The following is a 26,900-nucleotide window of genomic DNA, read 5'->3' on the forward strand; positions in this document are numbered from 1 at the left end:
GCATCGCAGCGCGTCTCTGTGGCGCAATCGGTTAGCGCGTTCGGCTGTTAACCGAAAGGTTGGTGGTTCGAGCCCACCCAGGGACGAAGCGCCGTTCTTTTGTGGCTCACAGTGAGTTTTTCCTTCCCTCCCGCAAGAGGCGGCGGCTGTAACCGGCCCGCGCCGCCTTTATAGCGGCGGGAACTGCCCGAGACCCGTTTTTGGCTCCGGGGCCTCGCTTCTCATGCTCGGCCAGGAGGAGTTCCACCCGCACCGTGTGCTCACAGCAGGGTTGCGGGTGCTCCGTTCCATTGGTCAAGAGGGACTGCAGGACCATACAACCCTAACAGGAGTTTCCGTAGTGTAGTGGTTATCACGTTCGCCTAACACGCGAAAGGTCCCCGGTTCGAAACCGGGCGGAAACACCAAGTTTTTTTTCCCTTCCCGGGTCACCGCGGATGTGTTTCTTCGTTTCCTCTTTAGCCGCGGGCCTCATGCCCCGCCCCGCCGTGGGAGAGGGCGAGCGGCCTCCTGGGCTGCCGGGGGCTGGCAGGGGCAGGGCTGGGGGCTGTGCTGAAGCTCTGCTTCATTCCCATGCCCGAGCTCCTCCACAAACGTGTTTTCTCCGGAAAGATCGCCCAGAGGAGGGGAAAGGAGCTTCAGCTGAAACGGTCTGAGCATCATTAGAAAACTTGGGACAAAAACTACAACCACTCGCCGTGGGCATTACAGAAGGCCCATCAGCTATTAACTTACATAAAAAGAGTAATACAGATCCACGTCGGGGGAGAAGCATCTTTTGAGGGTTTCTCCAGCCTCTTCCTCAAAAACATAGCTGGAGACACCCAGCCCCTTCTTCCCTACACTCCTTTCCCAGCATTTCCTCTCCTTTGTGAGCCCTGTGGCTCCACTGTGTTCTCTTGGGCTGTGCAGCTTCAGCATCGCCCTCGCAAACAACCACAGTGTGTTTGTGCACAGCAGTGTAAAACTAAAAATGCTGCAAATTCCATCAGCCTTCTTATCCCACTAAACTTCTCTTCTCTCTTGCTCTGCCTGCACCCTGTCTTAGATCAATACTTAGATTGGAATTTTCTTCCACTCCGAGACCGAATCCTGGTGGACTTCAAAGAACAGCACACACTTTTGAGTATAAGCTGCTCAAAGGCAATGTGTTTTGCTCTGGGCACGAAGGGGCTCACATCAAGAGCAGCTGTTTAGTTTTGCAAAAGGAACACAGACAACACACAATGGCTCTCACGGATATGTTGTCAGGAAGGGAGTAATTATTTAAAGCAGAAAACCAGTGATGGAAGAATAAATGGCAATACCCAGCCATGAAAAACATCAAGATCAAATCATATTTGTAGTCGGCACCACAATAGATTTCTTGAACAGTGCTCTAGCAGGTATATGGCTAGAAATCCATACAGGCAGCTCCTATGCAGATGTGTTGGTTTATTGTAGGCAAGATGCTAGAGGGCAGCCCTGTTTTTCACCCTTTACTGTGTTATAAGAAGTGTTTGAATGTATCATCAAGTAGTCAGATCTGAATCACAGCACCTGTTCTGCAGAGCTGATTCCACACTGAGTGCCACGATTATGCCTTTCCCAAAGCAGAAGACACAGACTAACAAGGCTCTGCAGAGGGCTCTGGACAGGCTGGGTTGATGAGCCAAGGCCAATTGTATGAGGTTCACCAACACCAAGCACTTGGTCCTGCCCTTGGGTCACAACCCCAGGCGGTGCTGGAGGCACTGAGGGCAGTGGCTGGAAAGCTGCCCAGTGGAAAAGGAAATGGGAATGCTGGCAATGCCATCCTGGCCAGGGTCAGCAGTAGTGTGGCCAGCAGGAGCAGGGCATTGATTGTGCCCCTGTACTCAGCACTGGTGAGGCCACACCTAAAGTTCTGTGCTCAGTTCTGGGCCCCTCACTACAAGAAGGACATTGAGGGGCTGCAGTGTGTCCAGAGAAGGGCAACGGAGCTGGGAAAGGATCTGGAGTGCAAGACTGATGAGGAGCTGCTAATGGTGTTTAGCCCGAAGAAAAGGAGGCTCAGGGGGGACCTTACTGCTCTCCACAACTACTTGAAAAGAAAGCGTAGCCAGGTGGGGGCAGGTCTTTTGTCGTAGGTAATTGCAACACACCACAACATCTCCCCCTAGTTTTGTTTAAAAAGAAGAGGACTGTGTTTATGGTGCAGAATGATTCTACTGAGGCTTCTAGGTCATCCACTGGAGCACTGAGGGCTTCCAAATGGTAGACCTCAGGAGGGGGAGATGAGCTTGAGATTAACTTGAGAACCATGCGTCTGATTACTCCAAAAACAATGCTAAAAACTACAATAACTACAACTAAAATAAACAGCACTAAAATTACAGTTTTCAGAATAGATCCCAACCAGCCCGAGAGTCCCCAGCCATTGAAAAGTCCATTCAGCCCGTTGTCAGTTTCTCTGTTGATGTCTGAGAGCCTTTGTCAAGGTAGTCCATACGTGGTTTGGGCTGCGGTACTATGTAGGAGATTGCAGGTGGGATGATCACGAGTAGGACGAGAAGCAGGCTCGGTCTCATGACGTCTCGAGGCTACACACGAACAGTGGGATCTAAACTGGTACAAAAACTTGAGACAAACATATATTACAAACTATTCCAGATAGGAGGCTTAAATGGAATTTCCTCCAGAGAACGTGCGCGGCGTTTTCTTCTCCAGGCAGCGTGAGCAACCTGGGGTGCTTCTGCAGATTTCTCTGAGACTTTGGGAACATAGGGCTTTATCCATTTGGAAGGAACCCACCTTAAACCAGAGGGGGTGGACACACAGGCGTATCCACGTCCCCAAGTAACCAATTTGTAAGGTCCCACCATTTTCCAAGTCTCAGGGTCCTTTACTAAAACTGGAGGTTTTTCTTTCATCAACCTATGACTGCTCCCCCAAAGTGGCGTAGGATGGGTGGGTTCAGGCTGTCAAAAGAACAATTCAGAAAATTTATTGTGAATAGCGCCCTGGATAACCGGATGTGGGGAGGTTCTACCTTCAGAACCTGTTGTTGCTGGTCCAGGACCCTTTTAATATCACGGTGAGTTCTTTCTACAATGGCTTGACCTGTAGGGGAGTAGGGGATGCCAGTTTTATGCTCTACTCCCCATTGCTGCAGGAAGCTCCCGAATTCCTTGGATCTATAAGCAGGCCCATTATCAGTTTTCAGCTCCTTGGGGATGCCCATGAAAGAAAAAGCCTGTAAGAGGTGCTTAATAGCATCAATAGATGATTCTCCTGTGTGGGCAGAAGCATAGACCGCTCCAGAAAAGGTATCTACACTAACATGAACATATTTCTGCCGTCCAAAAGCCTGTATGTGTGTTACATCTGTTTGCCACAGTTCACAACTGTTCAGTCCCCTTGGGTTTGCTCCCGTACTCACTGTAGGGAGTGCATGTTGTTGGCAATTTGGGCACGTGGCCACAATCGCTTTGGCCTGTTCTCGAGTGATGTTAAACTGGCGAACCAGGCCAGGTGCATTTTGGTGGAAAAGCTGGTGGCTGATTTTTGCCTGTTCAAAAACATTTGGGAGAGTGGCCATCACTGCAGGTGCAGCAAGAGCATCTGCCCTTCTGTTGCCTTCAGCGATAAACCCTGGCAAGTCAGTGTGTGACCTGACATGCATCACATAAAAGGGTTGCTCTCGGTGAGTGACTAACTTTACCAGTTTTGAGAGCAATTCAAAAAGTGCAATGTTAGATACATCTTGCAGTATTGCTTGATCTGCTCTGGATACTACTCCTGCCACGTATGCAGAGTCTGTAATCAGATTAAATGGTTCTGAGAACCTTTCAAAAGCCCTAACAACTGCAGCCAATTCAGCAACCTGAGGTGAACCTTCCACCTCAGCAATGTCCGTCTCCCACTGCTGGGTTTGAGGATCTTTCCAAGTCATAACAGACTTGTGGGACCTCCCGGACGCATCTGTAAAGACAGTCAGAGCCCTTTTTAAAGGTCTCCTACTTAGAGCAGTTCTTAATTTTAAAGTAAATTGAACATCTTGTTCAAACAATTTGCAAGCGGGCCGTGCTACCGAAAATTGTCCTGAGTAGGAATCCAGAGCAAACTGCAACACTTCATTTTCTTGAAACAATTGTTCCAGTATTTTCATAGTATTTTGACCTGATTTTAACTCAACTGGAATGTGAATGCACTTAAAATCACATCCTGCTAACTCCCTGATCCGGGTCCTTGCTTTCCGGATCAGTTCTGCTATCAGCTCCTGAGGCTTTGTCAGCCTCTTGGACCTTTTGTGACTGAGGAAAACCCATTCTATGATCAAGAGAGAGTCCCTCTGGTCCCGGTCCTTTTTTGGTGTGTCCTTTGCCTTAGGTGTTTGTTTTTCCTCCCACTGGAAAATAATTCCATGGAGGTGTGGCAACTTACCTAGGATGATAAATTTGAATGGCAGATCAGGCCGGCATCGGTGGGCCTGTCTTGTGGACATTGCAATCTGAACCTTTTCTAGAGCTTTCCGTGCCTCTGGGGTAATAGACCTAGGAGCACCTGGGTCCTCTCCCCCTTTCAGTAAATTGAAAAGAGGGGCAAGGTCTTCATTAGTCAGACCAAGCCATGGTCTTACCCAATTCAAAGACCCACACAACTTGTGGACATCCGCAAGGGTCTTGATCCTTGGATTGATTTCTAGTTTTTGAGGAACAATGGTCCTATTTCCAATTTCTAAGCCCAAATACTTCCAAGGTGGCATCTTTTGAATTTTCTGTTCCTGGAGCTCGAACCCTGCAACAATCAATGCATCGATCGTTAGGTCAAGCGCATGTGTTAGTAAATCATCATTGGGGGCACACACAAGGATATCATCCATATAATGGTAGATGATGGCCTTCTCTGCGGCTGCACGTACTGGGGAAAGCAGGGAAGAGACATACCACTGGCAGATAGCTGGAGATACCTTCAGGCCCTGAGGGAAGAACGGTCCAATGGTACCTTTTCATAGGAGCTTCTGAATTGATAGAAGGGACAGAGAATGCCAAACGCGGTGCATCGTCAGGGTGCAATGGGATTTGGAAAAAACAATCTTTAATATCAATAACAGCTAATTTCCAATCTTGAGGAAGCATTGTTGGGGATGGCATACCAGGCTGGGGAGAACCCATATCTTCAATTACATTATTAATTTGTCGGAGGTCACAGAGAAGTCGCCACCTCTTTTTGTCAGCTTTTTGGATGACAAACACTGGAGAGTTCCATGGGGACATGGTCTCCACAATGTGGCCCTTTCTTAGTTGCTCTTGTACTAGTTCCTCAAGCACTTTTATTTTTTGTTTACTGAGTGGCCACTGTTTCACATCAACTGGTTCGTCTGTTTTCCACTTAAGTTTTTGAGCGGGGCGCTGTTGTTTAATGACTGCTGCACAAAAATGCTGTGGAGAGTCTGGAATATTAATTGTGACACCCCACTGGGCCATTAAATCTCTCCCTAACAAAGGTTCTGAATAATCTAACACAAATGGACGGATATTTGCCAATTGTCCGTTTGGACCCTCGAATTGAATAATGCTTTTGGATTGCCTTGCCAATTGCAGACCTCCTACGCCTCGAAGGTGACCAGCAACATTTTGTAAAGGCCAGTGTGCTGGCCAGTCTTGTACTGGAATCACTGTGCAGTCTGCACCTGTGTCTACAAGCATTTCAATGCGTTTAGACTCCCCACCCCCACTGACATTGCACCACAATTTGGGTTTATCTGTCCCAATAACTTGGACCCGGGCGACTGTGGGCCCTTGTTTATCGACATTTTCAGGTAAAGATGGCACAGGGATAGCTTGAGCAACAATTTGTCCCTTAGGAAGAAACAGGGGTGGGTGGAAACAGTGCAGGCTGAGAACAAATTGCTTGGGATCTGATGTTGTCAGTCCCGGAGCAATTTCGATCTCTTGTGGTGTGTTTTTGTCCCCAGTGATGATGTACTTACAACGAATTTGGTTCCAAGTACCTTTCTGTTCAGGATTTACAGAGACAATATGCCAGTCAGTGTCCTTCAGGTGGAGTGACTCTGTCAGCTGCAACCTGTAAGGCTCATTGACAGAAGATGCGGTTAATACAGAATCACTTAAATCATAACAAAGGTTATTTTGTTTCACATTTAACAGTGGACTAGCGGACTTGGTCTTTGAAGCACCTGCTTCACTTACACAAATGTTAATATTATCGCGCGCTTGATTTATTTTACTATCCTTATTCTCTTGGCCTGCTCCTTTTATGTCTGCACGCCTGGCAGGCTGGCGCTTTATTCTTCGTTTTTTTGTTGTTGACCCCCAGGGAGGGCTTGCAGTTCTCCTCCCCTGCTATTTTTAAATTCATCAAATTCTCTTTTCAGGGGGCACTGGTTACTCCAGTGCCCTAGCTTATTACAAAGCAGGCATGGTTTAGTGGGCTCAACCATTGCCGGTCTCCGCTGCTGCCCAGGGTACTGCTGTGCTGAAAGAGAAGGTGCAGGGCTGGCAACAGCAACACGCTGAGGTGGTCTTGGCAGCAGCCTTGGTCTGGAGTTTTCAGCAACACTCATCAGAGGCACTTTCCTGTTACAGACTAGAAGCATATCTTTTAATGTAGGGGAAGGTTCCATAGGAAGGCTCAGGATTGCTGCTCGACACTGTTCATTTGCATTTGTGAACGCTATTTCTTCTAAAATTGCTTCCCTTGCATTTTCTTTTTTAACCTGTATTTCAATGGCTCTAGTTAGCCTTTCTACAAATTTCACAAAAGGCTCTGATGGTAGTTGTTTGATTTTACTATAGGGCTCAAAAAGCCCCTCAGGTTGGAGGGAAAAGAATGCCTTTTCAGCTGCTTCCTTTACTTTCTCAAGTGTTTCTGCAGGAATTGCAGCAGCTTGGACTGAGGGAGAAGACCATTGACCCTCACCACAGAGGTGGTCAATAGTAATAAGGTTACCATTGTTGTCTTTTGCTGTGTTTGGATCAGCCTGTAAGCTTGGGAGAGCATCTTTTAGCAGTTGTTTCAATGCTGATTCCCATAATTTGAATTCCGTGGATGTCATGAGACATGAAAACAATTGTTTTAAATCATGTTGAACCACAATAGTCCTACTTAATTCAGAATTTAAAAGGCCACGGAAATATGGACTGTGTGGACCATATTCTTTATGAGATTTACAGATCTCTTTAATCAATTGTCGTCCAAAAGAACTCCAATTAGCAGTTGGGGCTGCTCCAGCTTGAGCTGCAGGCTGAAACGTAACAGGGGCCAGTGACAACATGGCACCATGCATTGGGTCTGCTGTCCCCTGCTCTGTATCTCTTGAATCAGAAGCATTGGGATCACAGCTACAGGTTTGGGGACAGGCAGTGGGTGTGTCCCCACCGTGGGAACCCGGGGAGGGGGCGGGGACAGGGAGCCGGCAAGGGGCGGGGAAACTGTGGGAACAAGGGGCGGGGTCAAGGGGCTGGCAGGGGGCGGGGATACCGTGGGAACAGGGGGCGGGGTCAAGGGGCTGGCAGGGGGCGGGGATACCGTGGGAACAGAGGGCGGGGTCACCTGGTGACATCACGTCAGCAGCCGCCCCCTGGCAGGAGTAGAGGGGCGGAGCTGAGGGTACTGCAGGAAAGGCGGGGGGAGGGGGGAAAGTGTCACGAGGAACAGGAGGAGAGGGGGATGGGGCAGGAATTTTGGGATGCTTAAGAGGATTTTGGGAAGAAGAAGACCAGGTTTGGGAAGATGCCACGTGGCACCCACCATCTTGTGCACCCCCTAGGGACTGGGGGCCATTTTGGACATCACTGCTCTCCGAAAAGCTAACACGTGCTCGGGATTTTTTTGGGGAAAGAGGTTTAGGGGTTTTAGAAGGAGAGGGAGGAACAGGGAGAGCAGAGGCACATGGCTTTACATTTGGCTTTTTCTCCATTTCCTTTTGTTTGAGTAATGCTGTTCGAATTTGCAAACTCCAGAACACAAATTTAGCTGAGGGTGATTTGCCAGATTGTCCTAAGGTTATCAATTCATTCCCAACTTTATCCCAGAATTGAATATTGTGGATTTCTTCAGGGGAAATGTTTGGGAACTGCAGAAAAAGCCATCTTATAAACTGTTTCAATTTTCCTTTAGAGAATTTCACATTACTCTTGACTAAAACGCTAACAATATGATAATACACTCCCCTTTGTACAATGCTAAGTTTGGAACCCATGGTAGATGTAAAAAAGCAGAGTACTTAATCTCGCCTGACCAAAAACAAAGCTAAAATCAGCTACTAATTTCTAAAAAAAAACCACAGATAGAAAGCGATAACGAGCAGACAAAAGCTTCACAATGCAGCTGTATATAATGCTTTTAAAATTCCCGGGCAGCAGCGGCAGGGCACGCCCTGCCGAACAGAGGCAGAAACAAAGCCTCCCCCGCCGTGGAATGCAGCACCCCCGCGGAGCAGAGGGAGCAGCCACTCCACGTGGCAGCCGAAACCGGGACGCCCCCCCCCCCGCCGCCGCGTGTGCAGAGCACGCCCGACCTTGCAGGTCCCCCGGCCACGTGGAAAGAGAGCCCCCCCCTCTCCCGCAAAGAGAAAGAGAAAGAGAGTCTCCTAACACGTGTCTGAACACGCTACTGAGCCGGGGGGGAAGGGCAGAGAGCGATCCCGCTCCGGCGCGAATTCTAAAAAACAGTGAAACACGCAGCAGGAAAGCTAAACTAGAACGCTATGAATTCTCGTCTGTGGGGCTGCGCAGCCAAAATGCAAAGGCAAAAAGGAACAGAACTCGCGGCAGAGTCTGTTTTTGAGCTTCTGCTCTACCGAAAGCAGAGATACTCACGTGAAATGGAAGCTGTAGGCTGGGTACAGGCAGGCAGGTCTCCACCGGAAAAGGACCTCTCTCTGGGTGCAAGAGAGGCTGCCCTTTTCTCCCTCTGGAAAATCTGTTCACCACAATGAAGCAGGGCTTTCCAAAGGCACCGAACAGTCCACGAAACTTTTTCTGGGAGTATTCCCAAAGTCTCTAGCTGGGAGTCTTGAAGCCAGGCTCCTTTCAGCTGGATGCACGGCTGGCAGAAGCTTCTCTGAGGAACTGCGAGTCCTTTTTCGGGCTGCAGAGTCGAGCCACCCACAGGGACGCCAATATATATTGGAATATGTATCCCAATATAACCAGTTAGATGGTGCCTAGGCCAGTTCTGACCTTCGCTGCTTGGCCAGAGGCAGCACTGTGGTGTTTAACCCCAGAGGTACCTTGGCTGGCGGCAAAGTGCAGCGGGGCACAAGACAGGACTCCGTTCTCCTCAGGAGAGAGCTTCTGGCGATGGTGGAGAGAAAGGGAATGGATTCTGCTAGAAGGTAGCCAGATGTTTATTCCATGAGTACAGATACGTCTGCACTGGGCCACTGCTGGTAACAGAATAAAGCCGCATGGTCTCATTCACATTTTAAGCTCAGGACAGGGGAAGGGGAGGGGACAGGTGAGTCACCAACCAGGTGAAGGGGCAGGGTCTCAAGGTACTAGGGACACCTATCACACGACGCCTTGCTGGTATGTTAGCCTGATTGACAGGGCACACTCAGCGAGGGGCGAGGGGGAAGGGAGAAGGTAATGAGACAGGATGAGAGGAAATGGTTTCAAGTTGTGCCATGGGAGGTTAGATTGGATGTTAGGAAAAATCTCCTCTCTGAAAGGATGGTTAGGAATTGGAAGAGACTGCCCAGGGAAGTGGTGAAGTTATCATGGTTGGAAGTGTTCAAAAAATGTAGATGTGGCATTTACGGGCATGGTTTAGTGGTGAAGATGGCAGTGCTCAAAGCCCTTAGACTTTGGGAAATCTATCCTAGAACACTAATAAAACCTCCATAATACAGGGGCCAGTTTCTGATCACTACCTGTACTTCCAATTGACAAAAGATGACTATGATACTTTGTATTCTCTTCATGGCAAATTAAGAGCTGCATTTAAAAACTACTCTTAATATAAAACACCCAGTAACATTTAAAATTCCAAACAATTTCTTTAGTCATGGGTTTTTCATTCAAACCCAGCTGAATTCTCACTTGCACAGGATCAGAGGCAGTATAACATTTATGGAAACAAGCAAATCTGCACTGCGTCATCTTTAGTTTTCTGTTTCAGAGAAAAAGGCAGCCAGGAACATGCAGCACCAACAGATTTATTTTCATACCTTCTTTAATCTCAAGTGCTATTTGTTTGCCCTTGGAGCTTCTATATATACCTGTACCCACACTGAATCCCACGCAGCTGCAGAACAAACACTCCCAGCTTCAGTTTGTCGAGGGGACGCCAGTGGTGACCAGAGGTTCTTGCTTCTGTCTAGGTGTATGTGCACAGCAGGTGTGCTCCCACACCCTCCCTCCTCTGCCTTGAACCTCATTATAAACCTCTCCACCAGGATCTCCACATCTTCTAGCAGGATTTCTTCCTCCTGTCCTGCCTTCTGCATCACCAACGCTGGGCTCACTGCTTTACTCACCCCTGGGTCTGTTTGTGTCCCAAGCCAGTGGTGAAGGAGCTCCCATGTCACAGCTGCAGGTCACTGCAATCCATTCATGGATAAATCAAACTCTCATTTTAATCAGCACTTTTTTTTTTCTTTTTTTTTTTTTAATTAGGGAATTCATGAATGGGCAAACATTTCACAAGCAGTACACCAGCCCTTAACATTCAGAATCCATTCGTTTTCTATTGTAACATTACCAATTACAGTATTTAAAACAAAGAAGAAGCTCAAGTTCTTCACAATAACTTGAATTTCAAAAATTCATAGCCTAAAGTACCAGTTTGATAACAATGTATCAAATTGCAACAAGTTCAGGGCCAATGATAATTTTTCAAACACTAGTTCAAACAATCCAAAACCATTAGAATCTGTAACCATGCCTTGTAATAGCATTATGTTTAACTGCATCTACTGGAAAAGTAAGACTGAGCATTTAATGTTTTGAGCATGGAATCTGAAACAATGAAAAAATGCAGGACAGTTCTAAATATGCCTGATATAAAGACTTGCTGATAAAATCCTTATTTCCAAGAACAAGAAAAGTGTACAGCTAATCTAACTTGGCATATAATACCCTCAGCTTTGTGGCCATGCATTTAAAAAAAGACTCCAATCTGGCAAAATGAAAGCTATACATATCCAGAAACACCAAGGTGTGAATCCCTCTGCTTACTCACTGCTGTCTTGCCATATTTTTCCATTACTTTCTTCCTACTGACCTTGCCTCTTCTTGGCACCTCACATACAGTCGGGGGTGCACTGCCTGAGTCATGAAAAACTCCAAGTGACAACAGTAATAGGCATTAACTTACAGTTAATTCTAAGAAACCTCTAAGTTCATATCAGAGAATGAAAAATTCCCTACTTACAGAAGGTACTTAAATTTTTTTTTTAAATGTTGGACAAAATAACTTCAGGAGTTGAGTGGTTCTGTAAATTCATTACTATATAAATAGTATTTCTTACACCATTATATCATCAAGACTACAGAACTTAATTAGTTCTCAAACACACTAGAGTATGGAAGATTTTCATATTAAAAGCAGCAAAAATTAAGACTCTTAGGAGCTCTTAATTAAAAATCATTGTCATATCTGACAGCTAAAATAACTGCTTCTCAGAAGAATAGAATACATTAAACCCTGATTTGCTTGTTATGGTAAAATATTAAGAAAAAAATCTCAAATGTAAATTGTTCAAGTACAGCCAGTGTGCAATTAAATTAGTTATAAAATATAATTTAGTAGTGCTTTGTTTCAAAATATACATAATACTGAAAAAATACTTAAACTCAAGAAACTGAGTATTTACCAAGTTTCAAACAGAGTTTCATCAAAATGAGGTAAATCCATGTCATCTGCCATTGAGCTTGGTGCTGAAATGGAGAACAGGTCTTCGAGGATATCATCTCTTGTAGGACTTTCAAAAGAAAGTTTTTTCCCACTGTGTTTGTTTATTGCATCAAGCTCCGAAGTGGTGTCCTTCACAGGACTGTAGTAATTGTGGTCCTCACTTGTCACTGCTGCCTGTGGCACCGGGGTGTTCTCCTGGGGCACGGCCGTTGCCACGCTGCCGTGCACCATTTCCATGTACATGCACTCATCTCCGCTCTTGGGCTCCTCCAAGGAAGCAACAGTGGAAATAGGGGACAGTATTTCTGCCAGTATTTCGTCAGCGTTATCAGGGCCAGTGCACCCTGGCACAGCGTTTGCATTCAAACCAGGTCCATTCCCTGTGACATCAATCTGATACTGCAGCTCCCTTAAGCTCTGCAATAATTCACTGTCATTCTGAGATTCAGTCGGCGATGGGGTGCTCACGTCTCCACTCACAACTTTTTCCCGTTTCATCTGTTCCACTGCTAATCTATCCAGTGAAGCCAACTTCTTCTTTTTAGCATTAAGTTTTTTTAACAATTTTAGGCGAAGTTTTTTTGTTTTGTCACTCTCTGACTCTTCTGCCTTGCCAGAGTTATAGCCAGGGGAGGGGAACTGAGTCACTTCATCTGAGGCACCCAACATACTTTGTGACTTAAACCAAGTTGGACCTACAATAGTGGTATGATTTGCTGTTGGAAGACAAGTGCTTTGAGAAAATCCTTTGAAATTTGATAAAGGATGAGTATTATTACTCTGAGGAGCCAGTAACTTTGGGGTCTCAGTTGTTTTCTTTGTACCTCTGCTTTGAAATCCACCGAAGTTACTTGCACCCTTAACTGGCAGCCGAACTTCACTTATTTTTTGCAATGAGGGAGTTTTGCAATTTCTCTCATTCTTGAGAGCTGAGGCACTTGAAGGCATAAAAGAAGTACTCTTGCTTAATTTCTTTACCCAGCTTCCTACAAATCCTCCTTTTCGGTCTTTGTGTGAGGACTGAACTGAATTACTGGCACCAGAAGAACTGCCAACTTGAGAATTAACTACAGTTTTGCTTGCATCTCTCAAGTCAGGCGGTTTTTGTGTAGTATTTTCTACTGCTAACCAATTCTTGCTTAGCAGTAGTTCTGAATTTAATCCATGTTCTCTGTTAGCTAAATTAGCTCTGTCATTTAACTGAGAAGGTGATGAGTTAGATGAATCAGGGTCATGTTTTTTGGGCACAGGAGCAGTAATATTTACTGGGTTCAACTCTTCTAGAGGAAAGCAAATACTGGAATTTTCATACAACATGGATTTACTGTTCATAGCTAGACTAGTTCCAGCAAACTCTCCTGCATATGGAGTGCTAAGTGAAAAAGCTGGTTCCAGCTGTTCTGGTGTGCCCCATCCATCAAGAAGGTTATTTCCCACCATCCATCCGTTAGGCAGCGATTTATCTTCTGAGTCAACCAGAACTTCTTCAGGCATCAGTGTTACAAGATCACCATCTGCCAGATTTTCTGAACCATGATGAACAATACTTTTGTCCTCAGTTACTTGCTGCTGTTTCTTCTCTGGAGTCCTCACAGAATGCTCTTTGTGAGGTTCTGCAGGTGTTTTGCCGACAGTGTTATCAAAATAATCCAACACCGTGGAATTTGAATGTACATTATTAAGAGGAGTAGCTTCACTATTTTTACTTTGGAACTGTGAATTCAGCTCTTGTGGCACATGGGATGCTTTCTTTTCCCAGATAATAATATGAATCTCTGAAGGAGGAACTTCAAATCTTTTACGTCTCTTGCAATACGGACCCTTTAAATCATCACATTCAAGCCAAGTTCCTGAAAAATAGCAATCAGTGCAGAGACTCAGAGACTTTTAAAATTGAAATTACTATCCTCACACTTGTCAAGTATTTTTATTAACCCATTCTCCTGGCAAGCAGAAAATAGAGTTTGGGGTTTTTTTTCTCCAGAGAAAACTAGGAGACTTCCACTGTGAAAAGAGCAAATACAAGAAGTTGCAGCAATATTATTGCAGGTCAGAGTAGGTCAACCATAAAACAAAGCTAGCTAAGGGATTTTTTGGCTGAAACATCTTGTCTGAAAATACTCTCACAAGTCTGAGGCAAGAACCACCTCTTAAATTAAGTTTCTCTGTAGACCTTTTAATTGCCTGGGTAGGAAGCACAGGAGCTAAAATGAAACTGCTTATTTTAAAACTCTTGTCTCATCACCTGCAAACTGTTCATAGATCATGAAAGAATATTTTACAGCTTTAAGAATTTTAAAACAGATATATATGGCATATAGGAGCTTCTTAACTAGGCATTTCCCAACTGCTTCCTCTCCCCATTTCTTTTTTATCTCTGGCAGTATGACTTAGACAATTTTCATGCTGTCACAACACTTCATAATACTGTACCCCATGCTCTCTACAGAGGCATGATTATCAAAATATCACCTTTTCACCTTCTCTATTTATGGATCTTCCATCAGTGGTACAACCATCATACCATTAGTAATGTTTCCAACATGGATTTCTGCCTCCCACCCCTGAGGTGCCATAAAGTTCAGATATAAAAAATAACTTCATTAATTGCTCATAGTACCATAGGTTACCTTGTTTCCAGCCAAGAATGGATGAATCACTGGTTTAAAAATAAACAATACTATTTGTTCCACAGTCATGGTCAGACTGCATTTTTTAACTTTTACGAAGTTATGAAGGGAAAAAAACTCTATAGCCAAATTACTTTTTCCAGTAAGTGCTCTGTAAGACAGCACAGAGCAGTAAAACCAACCGAAAACCTTCACTCTGAGAAACCAAATTATTTGCAACAATTTAATATGAAGTTTAGATTGCAGACAAAAGAAATCTTTGTTATTATATATCAACGGTTGAGACTACTGCAGTAACCCATAAAACTCATGAAATATTATGGTAGATAAGAACCATAAACTCTGTCTTATCTCTCTCTTTTATGAGGAAAGACTGAGGGAGTTGGGCCTGTTCAGCCTTCAAAAAAGACAACTGAGAGGGGACCTCACCAGTGTCTGTAAGTATCCAGAGGAGGTGTCGGAAGACACACGGCAGGCCCTGCTCAGCAGCGCTCAGCAGTAGGACAGAAGGTAATGGGCAGAAACTGATGCACAGGAAGTTCCACCTGAACATGAGGAAGGACTTCCTTACTGTGCAGTGACAACACACTGGAGCAGATTGCCCAGAGAGGTTGTGGGCTTTCCCTCACAGGAAATATTCAAGAACCATCTGGATGTCATCCTGTGCCATGTGCTCTGGGATGGCCCTGCTTGAGCAGGGAAGTTGGATCACCCCCTGTGGCCCCTTCCAACCTGACCCATTCTGTGATTCTTACCATCAGGATTCAAAGACCAGCTTATGAAGTGCTTCTTATCTGTTTGATACTGAACAACAGATGTTATTTGGTAGGTGTCTTCCTCAAACTGAAATGAGTATTTCTCCAGGTTGTTATGTGGCAAGCCTTCCACAAAATGTAATGTTAATATTGAGGGTACTCTGACAAAGAAACAATAAAGAACCAGTTTATTACAATAGAACAGTGGCAAAACTTCCTAATGAAAAAGTAAGACATCTCTACAAGTATTTGGTTCTGCCCTTACTATTCTACTTCCTCACAGACTCTTCAGATTGCACAGTAAGCAGAAAGGAAAAAGAATATCCCAACTGCATGTTCCATTTAATTACAGATTAGGGGGGGGAAAAACCCAACACCAAATAAGAGATTTGGGGAGTGGGGAAAAATTGAGAAAAAAAAGATTCCTGTGCCATAAACACAGTAGCAAGGGACAATTGTTCCCAGGTCAATTAAGTAAACAAATGATCAAACAACTTTTATCCATAGCAGGGGCTGTGAAAAGGCTGACATTGGATATCAGTTGTCTGTATTTACTACTTGATAGTTCAGTATTTATGACCTAGTTCAAACACATGGTGGTCAGCATGTTAAACACTGCTCTGTTTCATCTTTAGTAAACACTACTTGCTATTTCAGCTTATAAGAATGATCTAAAAATCTTTAAAAGTGAGTAGTGATCAGAATTTAAGGTTTAGAATCTCTGCAAATCCACAGTAATAGTTTGGTTTCAGAAGTCATAGGTTCAATAAAAGAAGAACTTTATGTACGTTACTTTCAAGTTCACATATTCAAACTTACTTTTCCAGGATCATCTGTTGTCTTTGAGACGTATTTCCACAGTTAATACACGGTCCAATATGAACAGCATTGAGAGGATGCCAATCAGGGATTACATTTGTAAACGTTGTTAGGGTTTTCTTCAATCTGGACACACACGCACAAATAAAGAGTAAGCTGAGTTGGTGATCAGAAAGCCATAAATATACATACTTTACCAGGAAACAAGTTATAAAAACATTATAAAAACCCAAATACTATTCATGCTCATGCCATTTGTGTGGAATTCACTGTGACAGCATCACATCCAAGTCAGCCCTGAATTCAGTTCTGCCAAACAGCATCAGTCACAATTTGTTTTCAGCAGCCCTGTGGCCTTCAGTTTCACAATATTTGCTTTTTCTCCCTTCCAATGTTATCTCTGTTTCCTTTCCAACATAAGACAGAGCTTGTACCAGGATCTGCATAATTTACTAGGTAATACAGATGTTTTTCAAATAAAATGAGCTGCATTCTGAAGGTATCTCTCTTTACCTGCTGACTCTAAAAGTAGCCTAAATTACAAGCTTGTACCTGTGGCTACAAAGAACTAAATCAATTCTCAAGAAATTACTCCCCTGTAAAACTATTTTAAAATAGACAAACTATGTTAGACAATCTCAGATTCTTTGTAACCCAAGTGAATATGCCAGGTATTTCTCAATAGCAAAAGTGTTCTAGGCATACATTCTTTAGAACCACAGCAATTTGCACTCTCTCAGCAAAATCTCACAGTAAGTATGTCCAGAGAGACTCACACAGTTACCTATTGTTTCTTTCTTAATTAACTGATAACATGGCTGCTTAAGACATGGAATAGCAGTAGATTATTTGCAAATGAAAAAGCAGATGATGTAAAACTTCAACAACAACCTTAAACCTGGAAATCTGAAGAAAACCAACTATTATATGCAGATTTAAAAAGGTAAGGTAGAACAGCTATGTAGAAGCTATTTCTATAAAAATCTCACCGGTCCTGGTATTTGTGGCCACAATGTACACATTCAAACTTCCATGAAAATGAATGCAAGAATAGTTTCTCAGCTTGTTGATCCACTTGTAGGAGTAGTTGAAGTGCAAACACTGGATTCTTCATATTACCTTCAAAGATGGGGCAGAAAAAGATGGTCACTAAATATCTGAAATCACCTTTCAGTACCTCAAAAAGGAAGTAATAAGAAGGCTTATTACTTCGATTTAAATGTCAGTTATTATTTCGAGGCTCTATTTGCAATTCTCACAGCAAAGGGATTGATCCATGTTATTAGATTGTTGTCAGTGACAATTTCATGACTACAGCAGAATTACTTGCTGATAATCTGCTCTCTAAAAAGTCAAAATGGGCAAAGGACAAACCAGCTGATCATACTGTAAAGTATGTGTAAGTCACCAATAGAAACAAATGTATTTCCAAACTTTCTCGTATGCATTCCTACACACATACTTTTATGTGTGACATAAAAAGCTTTATATCTAGGGTTTCCTGAAAGTAATTACTGAGATGCTGCACTAATTACTTACCCAATTCACATGTCAGCTGAGGCTTAAGTTCTGTAAACATTACGTTTCTGATTTCATTGAGCTGAGATTCTGCTTTTGGAAGAACATCTAAAGAAAAAAAATACGTATGTGTTCATGTAGTCGTGTGTAACAGCCCCACACCTTTTCACACACATATGTACCCCCAGCATGCACTCCCTCTCTGCAAACCAATGCCTTTCATATTGACCCATACTTGCCTAAGGCTTGTTGGTAGAACAGCCAATTCTTGGTATTAATGGGTTTGAAAATTGGAGAAGAATTTACACAAGTTACTCAGTTTACTGCAGTCTGCTGACTAAAAACTACTTGCTCTGACTTATGACTAAGAGCCTGCACCACCAGCTATGTAGTAACAATTTTAAGGATAGTGTGACCACACATTACAAATCCTGAAGACTCAGAGATTAAAAGAAAAATTTAAAACTTAAGCATAAAGACCAAAAGCACAAAAATTTGCTTACATGCATTTTAAGGCTATACAATTCAAATAATAAAACATTTTAATGTATTGTTTCAGATTAAATACCAATTCCCTAAGTGAGCTTTTCAAACAGTAAAAATAATTTTAAATTTAAAAATAACTTTTTACTTTATATATCTTAGTATTTTAATTTTGCATGTTGTTTAAACACAAATACATTCCTCAAACACAAGCAAGAACATAACTTCTACTACACAATCATGATCATTACCTGCAGAAATTAAAGGAAATATTCAGAATAGCCATTGAAACTGCTTAATACATATAAACTGTGTATAGAAAAAAGAAACAAAGTTTCTTGCAGCTATATTGCTTTGAATTGTTTTTAAAATAGCTGCATGCAAAAGATATGGTAAAATTACACAAAAGAACAGAATGAATTCTACACCTATTCTCCACAAAAATACTCTTCACCCAATCCCTTCTCCGCTGTTACCCAAATAAACTGATTTGTTTTGCAGCAATTGAAATGAAAAGGTTTAAGTACTTTCAAACCAACACTGTATTCCAACACTTAACATTCCCATTTAAGGGTTACTGCACACCAGCAGAGCTCCTTTGCAAACCCAGCCCAACAAAGACAAACATCTCAGACAGGTTCTAGGATAGCAAAGGACTTCCCAGTAACAGCTGAACACCTAAACTCAAGCATCCTGACTTCCTGGCAAGCACAGTACATGAACTAGCTCAGAATATTTTGGGGGTTTCTCCCCGCTTTGTAACATGGATTAAAGCATTTCTGATGCACATTATTTTTCCCAGGAAAGACAGGACCTTTTTCAAGTTACCTAGGGCTGTCCTGTGACTGTGCTTTTTATATTCAAATACACATAGTACAACAGAGTGTCCACTGAAATTCACGAGAGGTACTGGCTAACCAGAGAGCTTTACTCCTTCTGTAACAGACCATATCTTAGAAGTTTAGACTTATGACACCAATGGTCCAGTTCAAGAGAAATAAAAAACCCATGATCTTAGTTTAGGAGTCTTAAACAGACTCCACAGAACAGAAAATGACTAAAGGCCACACCAGCAGAATACAGTGACACATCCTCCTCAGTTACAATCCTCCAGTGTGTAAAGCTAAGCTGACCTGCTTACCCTTTGTTAAGGGTTACTGAGTACTAACTAATCCTTTCCAGACCACAGGATCCAGGTTCATGTGTTTGACCACTTCAGGCTGAAGCAGGTTAGGAAACACTGTCATCTATAGCAGCTTGCACACCTCAGGGGAAGCACTCCTTCAATGAGCACAGCTGGAGCCAGAAAAGAACTTATGTTCCCAGCTTTACTATTTTCAGTGTGACAAGGCAACTGCCCATTTACACAAGGATAAACCATAACAGAAATTGTTTCAAAGATCAAGCTTATAACAGTATCCTAACATGTTATCCAATAGAGGGGAAGAAAACAAAGTAAGGGTGAATTACATAAATAATTCATAATATCTTTTTGTTGGATATGACAAAAAAAAATTAAGAGATGCTTGGTGTTTGATGCCTTCAGAGTGCATGTTTGCCCAAGAAAAACAATTTCAGATGTTACCAGGATTTTACTAGAGAATGCACACTATTCTTCAAATTCATGGTAATAGTTGTATTTTTTGCCATCTTGAAATAGAACAGAGGCATATATAAAAATTCCACATATTTGTAGCAAATCAGTCTAACTATAGAAAACAGCAGCTAAATTTACTCACCTTTTACTTTACTCCTTTTACAGGTATTCAGAAGAACAGATGCTTGATTATACTTTGTTATAAGTTTCTGGAGTAAACATTTTCCATTGTTACATTCTTCTGCTAGAGCAGATTTTAATGTTTCTAAGTGTACCAGTGCTGACAAAATACAATCTAACCAACAAAGATTATGTTTGTTTCTCCACTGAAGACACAAATCTCTGTTATTAGTGGAACCATTATCCTCTTTGAGTGAAATTTCAGATGCTGTTGACAAATTCTGAGAATTTGGCAATAATTGTGTTTTGGGACTAGAAGTCTTTGGTGGACTTTCTTGGTAGTTGTTGGTCTTGGTGGTTGTTTCAAAATCCACGTTCTGCATGCAAGACCCCACATGATTGCCAGGGTTTTGCTGGTCATTTTGTAATACACTGTGTAGGCTTGCCTTGGGAATACACAAACTATTCTGGCAGCCTTTCACAACTGAGTCTGCATTAATGGTGTGCTCAACATTGAGCACGTTGTTATTTGCTTTTTTTGGATCTGATCCAACAGCAGAAAAGTCACTGATATTACCAAATTTCCTCTTCTTGTGAGTAGATGGAGCTTGATGATTTTCTGAACCAGCAGAAGTAATTATGCTGTTTAATGGTTTATAACCAAGTGGGTAGATACACTAAAGGAAAGAAAAAAGGTTACAGTGAAATCTACAAAGCAATTTCAGGTGAATGAGAGCTAAAGAAAGTGCAAAACATACTTTTAAAATGGAGTTGAATCACAAATCATAAAATGGCTTGGTTTAGAAAGGATGCTACAGACCATCCAGTTCCAAACCCCCTGCCACGGGCAGGGACACCTTCTACTGGACCAAGTTGCTTAGACCTCCATCCAACCCAGCAATAGGGACTCCTGTAAAGTGATTTTTTAATTAAATAAATACATATATTCAACATAGGTATGACAGAAAGGGTGTGTTATCCCACCACTGTCTTATAAGCAACTATGAAATAAATACATCAGCAGCGATACTTCAACACTACTTTTCCAGTAAACTCTCCCAACCTCTGCAAACAACTTAATTTTGCTAAGGAGAGTCCTCTTGTCTTATTCTGCTAAATCCGCTCATTTAGGGTACAGATTTGACATTATTATCTCATGCCTGAGAGACTACTGGTGCCCAAATTGACAAGGTATCTTTCAGGCTAGCTCAATGAATATAGACAAATCCCTATTACCAGTCTCCAGAACTATACCATAATTAGTTAAAAGCAGGAAAGAATGGGAAAACCAACTCTGAGACCCATATCTAGTCAAGTTTCTACTAATTTAAGGGCAATTTAAGTCCATTTGCGATTGCTATACCCTTCCCACATACATGGAGCAGTGAAGGAAGAGGTAGCAAAATCACAAGTCAAATATTAAGCAGCACAGAAATCCAGCTAAGGTTAAAATTAAAAATGGGGGGAAAAAAGAAATAAAAGCATAGTAATTACAATTATAAACCTATATGCATTACCCAGACTTATAGAAGGGAAAATGGGAGACTCAGATCTGCTAGTTGCGTACTAGTTCCATGGATCATCAAATATTCACCTTCTAGTCTGACTTGTACAAAAATTCATTTAGTACCACTTATGATCCCTTGCTAATTGAGAAGAACCCTCCTTTATTTCATTTTTTACTCTTTTTAATCCTTTAGGGGAGCAGCCTATGCCTAAACACTGCATATACACAGGTTAGTTCTGTTTTTCCCTATTTGCAAGCAAACATCCTGCAGCATACAGACTCAGAGGGGTCCTATTTTAACAGTCTGCTTACTACCAACAAAATCACAGCCTTAGAGAGGTGTAACTGCTGAAGGTAAGGGCCTCTGCAGGGCCAAATAAAACTCTCTATTAGTGTAATACCTGAGGATTTTCACAAAGGAAAATGGACTCTTGAAAATTAAGGCGGTAAGTCCGTAAACCTTGGATCTGACCCTTCTCTTTGCAGACTGGACAATACCCATGTGCAGTTGTTTCCACAGGATTACAGCTCTAAAATAAAAACAAACCAAGAAAGATAAAGCAGCATAAATTTATGTATTTCATACATTATCCCAAGGTAAGACATTCTTATACAAAATCACTGTTCAATTTCTAGATATAATACAATACAATATAAAAAGCAAACTACATTGGTTTCTTTTTAAATATTTTAATATATTTGTACGGTAGCATGATTAAAATAAATTTATCTTTTTAGTTAAATATTCAAATAAAGTGTCTTTAACACCACATTTTATTTTTGCACATTTTATGTAATTTTATGCATGTTTTATTTACTTGAACTAAACCACAGGACCCTTATTGCCAGGGAACACAAGCTCAGGTCTTTGAAAGACAAATCAATTTTCATAGGAATGCAAACAGTTGTAAAAATAGTGCCAGTAAAAAACATAGGCACATATTTACTTAGAATAATCTTTCGCCATTGTTATAGATTTCCGTGGAAAATGAATTTGAATTTTATTTTTGGGGTAAAATTAAGACCAATTAAAAATCTCTCAAACCAGAGAAAAATATGAACTTTGCACATATGTAAAACAAGTTTCAACTGACTTTTCCCAAATACCCCACCATGTGGAGTGTCGATTTCCCTATACCAGTCCCTTCTCCAATCACTTGCAAACCATTTGTAGTCTTCTGGGTATCCATCATTCTGAGCCACTGGCTAATTTATGTCACTTGTAACAATGTCATGACCACTAAGGATTTTTCAGACTCCTGAAAAATAAGAAGTGAATAAAACAATTAAAGAAAAATTAGACTGAAGTTTGGGAAAAAAAAATACCAGCAACAATGCAGCTTGCATAGTTTGTGGAAATTAATTCAGAAGAGTATCTCCTAAACTGAAAATACTTTTTTTTGTTCTAGTGCAGATTGTGAACTCAAAACTTTAAACTAAGAACTACAGGAACCCAATCCTGCTCCGGTGGACTTGAAACTGACTAGAATAAACATATATCTCTTCAAGATGCATGACTAAGTTAGGTTGAATTGCAAAGTCATCAGTGCAGTATCTTTCCTTCAGCCACAATTGTTCCCTTTTCATTACTTCAATGAAAAACATTTTCTCCCACACCATGATGTCCTTTCAGCCCTTTATACAGTACAGCAACAACTCCTTACCAAAAAAAAATTCTCCAGGCATTCTTGAGACCAGTATAAATACTCATTCAACCTAAACCTACTTACAATACTTCGCAAGAAGAGACCCTACAGAACTGCATGCAATGCCAAAAACCAACAGAGCATGAACTAAAAAAGCGCAACAGAAAAACACAACCACTCAGAATTCAAATCAGAACCCCATGGCAACTTAAGAGCGGGTCAAAATGAGATGACATCCTATCTAAACCTTCAGTGTGTCCAGCAGCCCTTTTCACAATTATCAGTCTGCAGCACGTAGAGGCAGTATTCCCTGACTGATGAAACTAATGGTTGTAATAGAAGGCAAGAGCATAAAAATAACAATCCATGTCCCTTAGAGCACATTTGGCTTTCCAAGTAATGTTGTAGGGTGCCCATGAAACAGCATGGGCTCATACAAGTTGAAAATTAATGAATTAGCTCAAGGTATACAAGCTTGTTGGAGTGTAAAGGAAAGACAAGCACCCCAACTTTTCACACAGCAGCAGCAGCACTATCACACTGCAACTCAACTGTTATCATATATTTAGTCTAGCCAGGAAGTTGACTTGTTTTGTACAATTAAAGGTTGTACAGATAAGAACCTTTATCATAGGCTATATCATACCATAATACATAACTTTATTTTTCAAGGGACTTTTAGTTGATTCCTTGGCATGAAGCAGTCTCAGCGCTCCAGAGTAAATAAAAAACAGATCACATGACAGAAACTCCTGAGAAATTTTTTCTCACCACAAAAATTCACCACACACTCAGAAGGTTAGTAACACTAAGAACCTGCAGGTTATTCTGTTTTAAGCATGCCCCTTGGTTTTATAAAACACATGTATTTCTTTGCAAAGCCCTGTTTATGCTACCAGCTCTCTCAAAAGGAAATCAAGTTGCTTTTTTTCTGGATGTGTTCAGTTTCTGTTTCTTCTGCTCTTCTTTTAAAGCTTAAATACTGAGATTTATAAGATGTTCTGAGACGTACAATACCTCCCTCAGCTATAGTCACCCAACCAATAGTACCACAATATTGAAATAAAGACTTTTATTTCTTACTACAATAATAACATTTAAAGAAAATTAATTATCCTTTTAGTTCAAAGACCAACACAATGAGCAAATAAAATAGGTCTGCCAGTGCTAGATATGTAGAGTGGTACCAAGAGGCCTGCCTGTACTCTTCAAAGTTTCTAACTTTACAGGAAGGCACTGGTGATCTTTGCACAATGTACAAACACTGGGCATCAGATCAACCCTGCCAAGAAAAACAGCCAAGTAAAGACTGCTGCATCAAGTACTGCAACAACTCATTGCAGCCACGGGCAATAACTGCATTACACATGGGCAAGTACAAAGGATGGCACTCTCAGCCTTACTAGGGCATGTTCTAAACAATTAATGCTGCTTTCCTTCTTTAAGTCTGCATATTGAAAAATGTTATGCAAAATATGCTATGGATGTGACCAAGTTATCATCATGCTGTGGCTACGCTTCCTTGGGTAGATCTAACAACTTGCTGCTGCAAAATAGGGGCATCACTTTTCTCTTTATTTCCCTTCCCCCCACTTTTCCTGACAGCTCATGTCCTAATCAGACTTTTTATGAACTAAATGAACTCACAAAACAGCAGAAAACTTAGTAAAGAACAAGTTTTTTTGCTATTCCATGGAATTAAATTGGCCTATGAGAACTCAAATAACCTAGGGAGGGCAGAAGATACAAAATAAGGAAAAGATGAAGTAATAGAGACACATGGCCTTGAAATAGAACTGCTAAATGCCTGAGGAACTGGCTGGATGGATGCCACATCCAAACACCTGCAGGTCAATGTAGCAAGCACAAACCTGTGGTGTCCCTCAAGGGCCAATACTGTTTATTATCTTCAGCAAAGAGACTCAGACTGTGGGGTCTGGAGTCTGCTCCTCCAGTCTGCTCTGGTGAGACCCCCCTGAAGTGCTGGGAACTGAGTAATGACGTGGACCTGTGGAGCAAGTCCAGAGCACCTCTCCTATGCAGAAATGCTGTGAGAGCTGAGATTGTTCAGCCAGGAGAAGAGCAGGCTCTGGGGAGACCTTACTGCAGCCTTTCAGTAATTATGAAAGGCTTTTGAGAGATAGAGGCCTTTTACTGGGATCTGTGGTGATGGTACAACGGGCAGTGGTTTTAAATTTAAAGAGGGAAGATTTAGATTGGATTAAAGGAAGAAATTCTCTACCATCAGGATGGAGAGACTCTGGGAGAGGCTGCTCAAGGAAGATGTGGATGTCTCATCATTGGAAATGTTCAAGGTCAGGTGGGACAGAGCTTAGAAGAACCTGGTCTAGTAGAAAGCATCCCTGCCCACTGCAGGGGAGTCGGAACTAAATGATCTTTAAAGGTCCCTTCCAGCCCAAACCATCGCATCAAACAATTCTACAGAAAAAGGGACCCGGGCCTTTTTGACAATAACTGTACTTTGTGAAACTGTACCTTATGAATTAGAATCAGTTACCAACTCCAAAAAGCAGGCAACAACACTGGTTACACTGCAGAGAAGAGGACATCTCCTTCTTTACAGGCTAAAAGGACATTTAAAAATAACGTTTTTGTAAATCACTTTACAAGTCTTTTTTTCTTCATCAATGTGACATTGAAAATATTAAAAGAAACAATTGTGAAGAAAAAGAAAGTGGTGTTAGTTACCCTTCCATTCTTTACACAATAAGAAATCAGAGTACTAAGGTTTTTCTTTATCTGACATTATAACTACAAATATCCAAATTCCAGTCCCTCGCTCAAAAATTGACAGCTTTGGCCACAAGATATATTTTGTTAGATGCAACAGTAACACTGTTCCTGTGAGAAAGCAACTCTCTCTCCCGCCTAGCCTGTGAGTACTGGGCAGAACTGCAAGGCTCCATGGTGTAGGGGAAAACATGAACTCCCTTCCTGAAAATAGCCTAATGTAGACTAAGCAAACAAAGATAAATCTGATGACATTGCAAAACGAACCAGCACGCAACATCATTACTCCACTGTTCTAAGAGTTCCTTCTGCAGGCAGACTTCTCTGAGATGCCCACAAATTAAATGGGCTGGGACTACGTTTTGCTGGCAAATCATTCAGTCCTTCCAAAACAAAATGGGAATGTATGAAAAACACAGCCTGAACTAGCGCAGTTTATTTATTATAGCTTTTATGGGTGTATGAAGAGGGACAGGGACTACACTTTGCTGGCAAATCATTCAGTCATTCTGAAACAAAAACGGGAATGTACAAAAAACACAGCCTGAACTAGTGAAGTTTATTTATTATAGCTGCAGCGAAGAGGCAAGATTTCAGGAAGGCAGGCGATCTGTGTCCCAAGGCAGTGGAAATGAGAGGCACGGGGGTGTGGATGCCACTTAACGAGGTGTCAGGGCACGGCCGGCCCAGTGCGGGGCTGCTGCCCGCCCTCCCTCCCTCCCTCCCCGAAATGTGCTCGGCTTTTTCGGTAAACTTATGGGTAAACTGCCTCCTGAGCTCTTATTCCACATCCAGAGTGATCCACACGCTACTGCAGAGGGAAAAAGCGTTCAGAGTTAATCGCTGAGCACCAGAGAACCGTGCCAGGGGCAGACGAGAGCGGACACACACACGCGGTGCCTCCCCGGGCGCCTCTCCGAGGAGCGAGGCGCGGAAGGCCCGCACCCTTCCTTCCCCGCCATGCTACTGACATGAAATACTCAGTCGGCATTTCGGGACCCGCGAGACCCCCCCGCCCTGCGCCCCGCTCGCACCGAAGGGACCGGGACAGGCCGGGCCCGCCGCTCCCGGCGCCAGCCGAGCCCCGGCCCGCTGCGCTCGGCGCCGCGCTCTCACCTGCGGCCGCCGCCACTCCCGGCTCCCGCCGCTGCCCCGGATCCCGCCGCGCGTGGCCTCCGCTGCCGCCCGCCCGGTCGCTGCCGCTGCGCAGCTTCCGGCGCGCTCCCGCCT

General features: G+C 42.7%; 1 protein-coding gene and 2 non-coding genes across 6 annotated transcripts; 2 read left to right on the forward strand and 1 right to left on the reverse strand.

Moving 5' to 3' along the window:
• Positions 1-12: 12 nt before the first annotated feature.
• On the forward strand, positions 13-86 carry TRNAN-GUU (transfer RNA asparagine (anticodon GUU)). The gene has a single exon. It is a non-coding gene; the product is annotated as a tRNA-Asn (tRNA).
• Positions 87-331: 245 nt separating this feature from the next.
• TRNAV-AAC (transfer RNA valine (anticodon AAC)) lies at positions 332-404 on the forward strand. The gene has a single exon. It is a non-coding gene; the product is annotated as a tRNA-Val (tRNA).
• Positions 405-10,128: 9,724 nt separating this feature from the next.
• On the reverse strand, positions 10,129-26,897 carry USPL1 (ubiquitin specific peptidase like 1). Of its 4 annotated transcripts, XM_064716545.1 has the most exons (10): positions 26,787-26,897; positions 22,368-22,532; positions 21,675-21,803; positions 19,789-20,443; positions 17,588-17,674; positions 17,038-17,167; positions 16,049-16,174; positions 15,230-15,390; positions 11,804-13,694; positions 10,129-10,528 (listed from the first exon to the last, which is right to left on the reverse strand). In XM_064716545.1, the coding sequence occupies exons 2-10, from the start codon at positions 22,464-22,466 to the stop codon at positions 10,513-10,515; spliced, it is 3,294 nt and encodes a 1,097-aa protein (XP_064572615.1). In that variant the 5' UTR covers positions 22,467-22,532; positions 26,787-26,897; the 3' UTR covers positions 10,129-10,512. The 4 variants fall into 4 exon arrangements, with proteins under 4 accessions (XP_064572615.1, XP_064572646.1, XP_064572635.1 ...); XM_064716576.1 differs by lacking the exon at positions 22,368-22,532 and having other exon boundaries at positions 26,787-26,892; XM_064716565.1 differs by lacking the exon at positions 26,787-26,897 and having other exon boundaries at positions 22,439-26,732.
• Positions 26,898-26,900: the final 3 nt, after the last annotated feature.

This window comes from Zonotrichia leucophrys, chromosome 1 (genome assembly GCF_028769735.1).
Source record: "Zonotrichia leucophrys gambelii isolate GWCS_2022_RI chromosome 1, RI_Zleu_2.0, whole genome shotgun sequence".
NCBI classification, from domain to species: Eukaryota; Metazoa; Chordata; class Aves; order Passeriformes; family Passerellidae; genus Zonotrichia; species Zonotrichia leucophrys.

Excerpts from the sequence above, each read along its gene's own strand:
- USPL1 (XM_064716545.1), bottom strand. The coding sequence starts at position 22,466 with ATGATGGATACCCAGAAGACTACAAATGGTTTGCAAGTGATTGGAGAA. Across the intron at positions 17,168-17,587 it reads TCAGCTGACATGTGAATTGG|GTAATATGAAGAATCCAGTG; the intron begins GTAAGTAATTAG and ends CCATCTTTGAAG. Across the intron at positions 16,175-17,037 it reads GGCCACAAATACCAGGACCG|ATTGAAGAAAACCCTAACAA; the intron begins GTGAGATTTTTA and ends GTGTGTGTCCAG.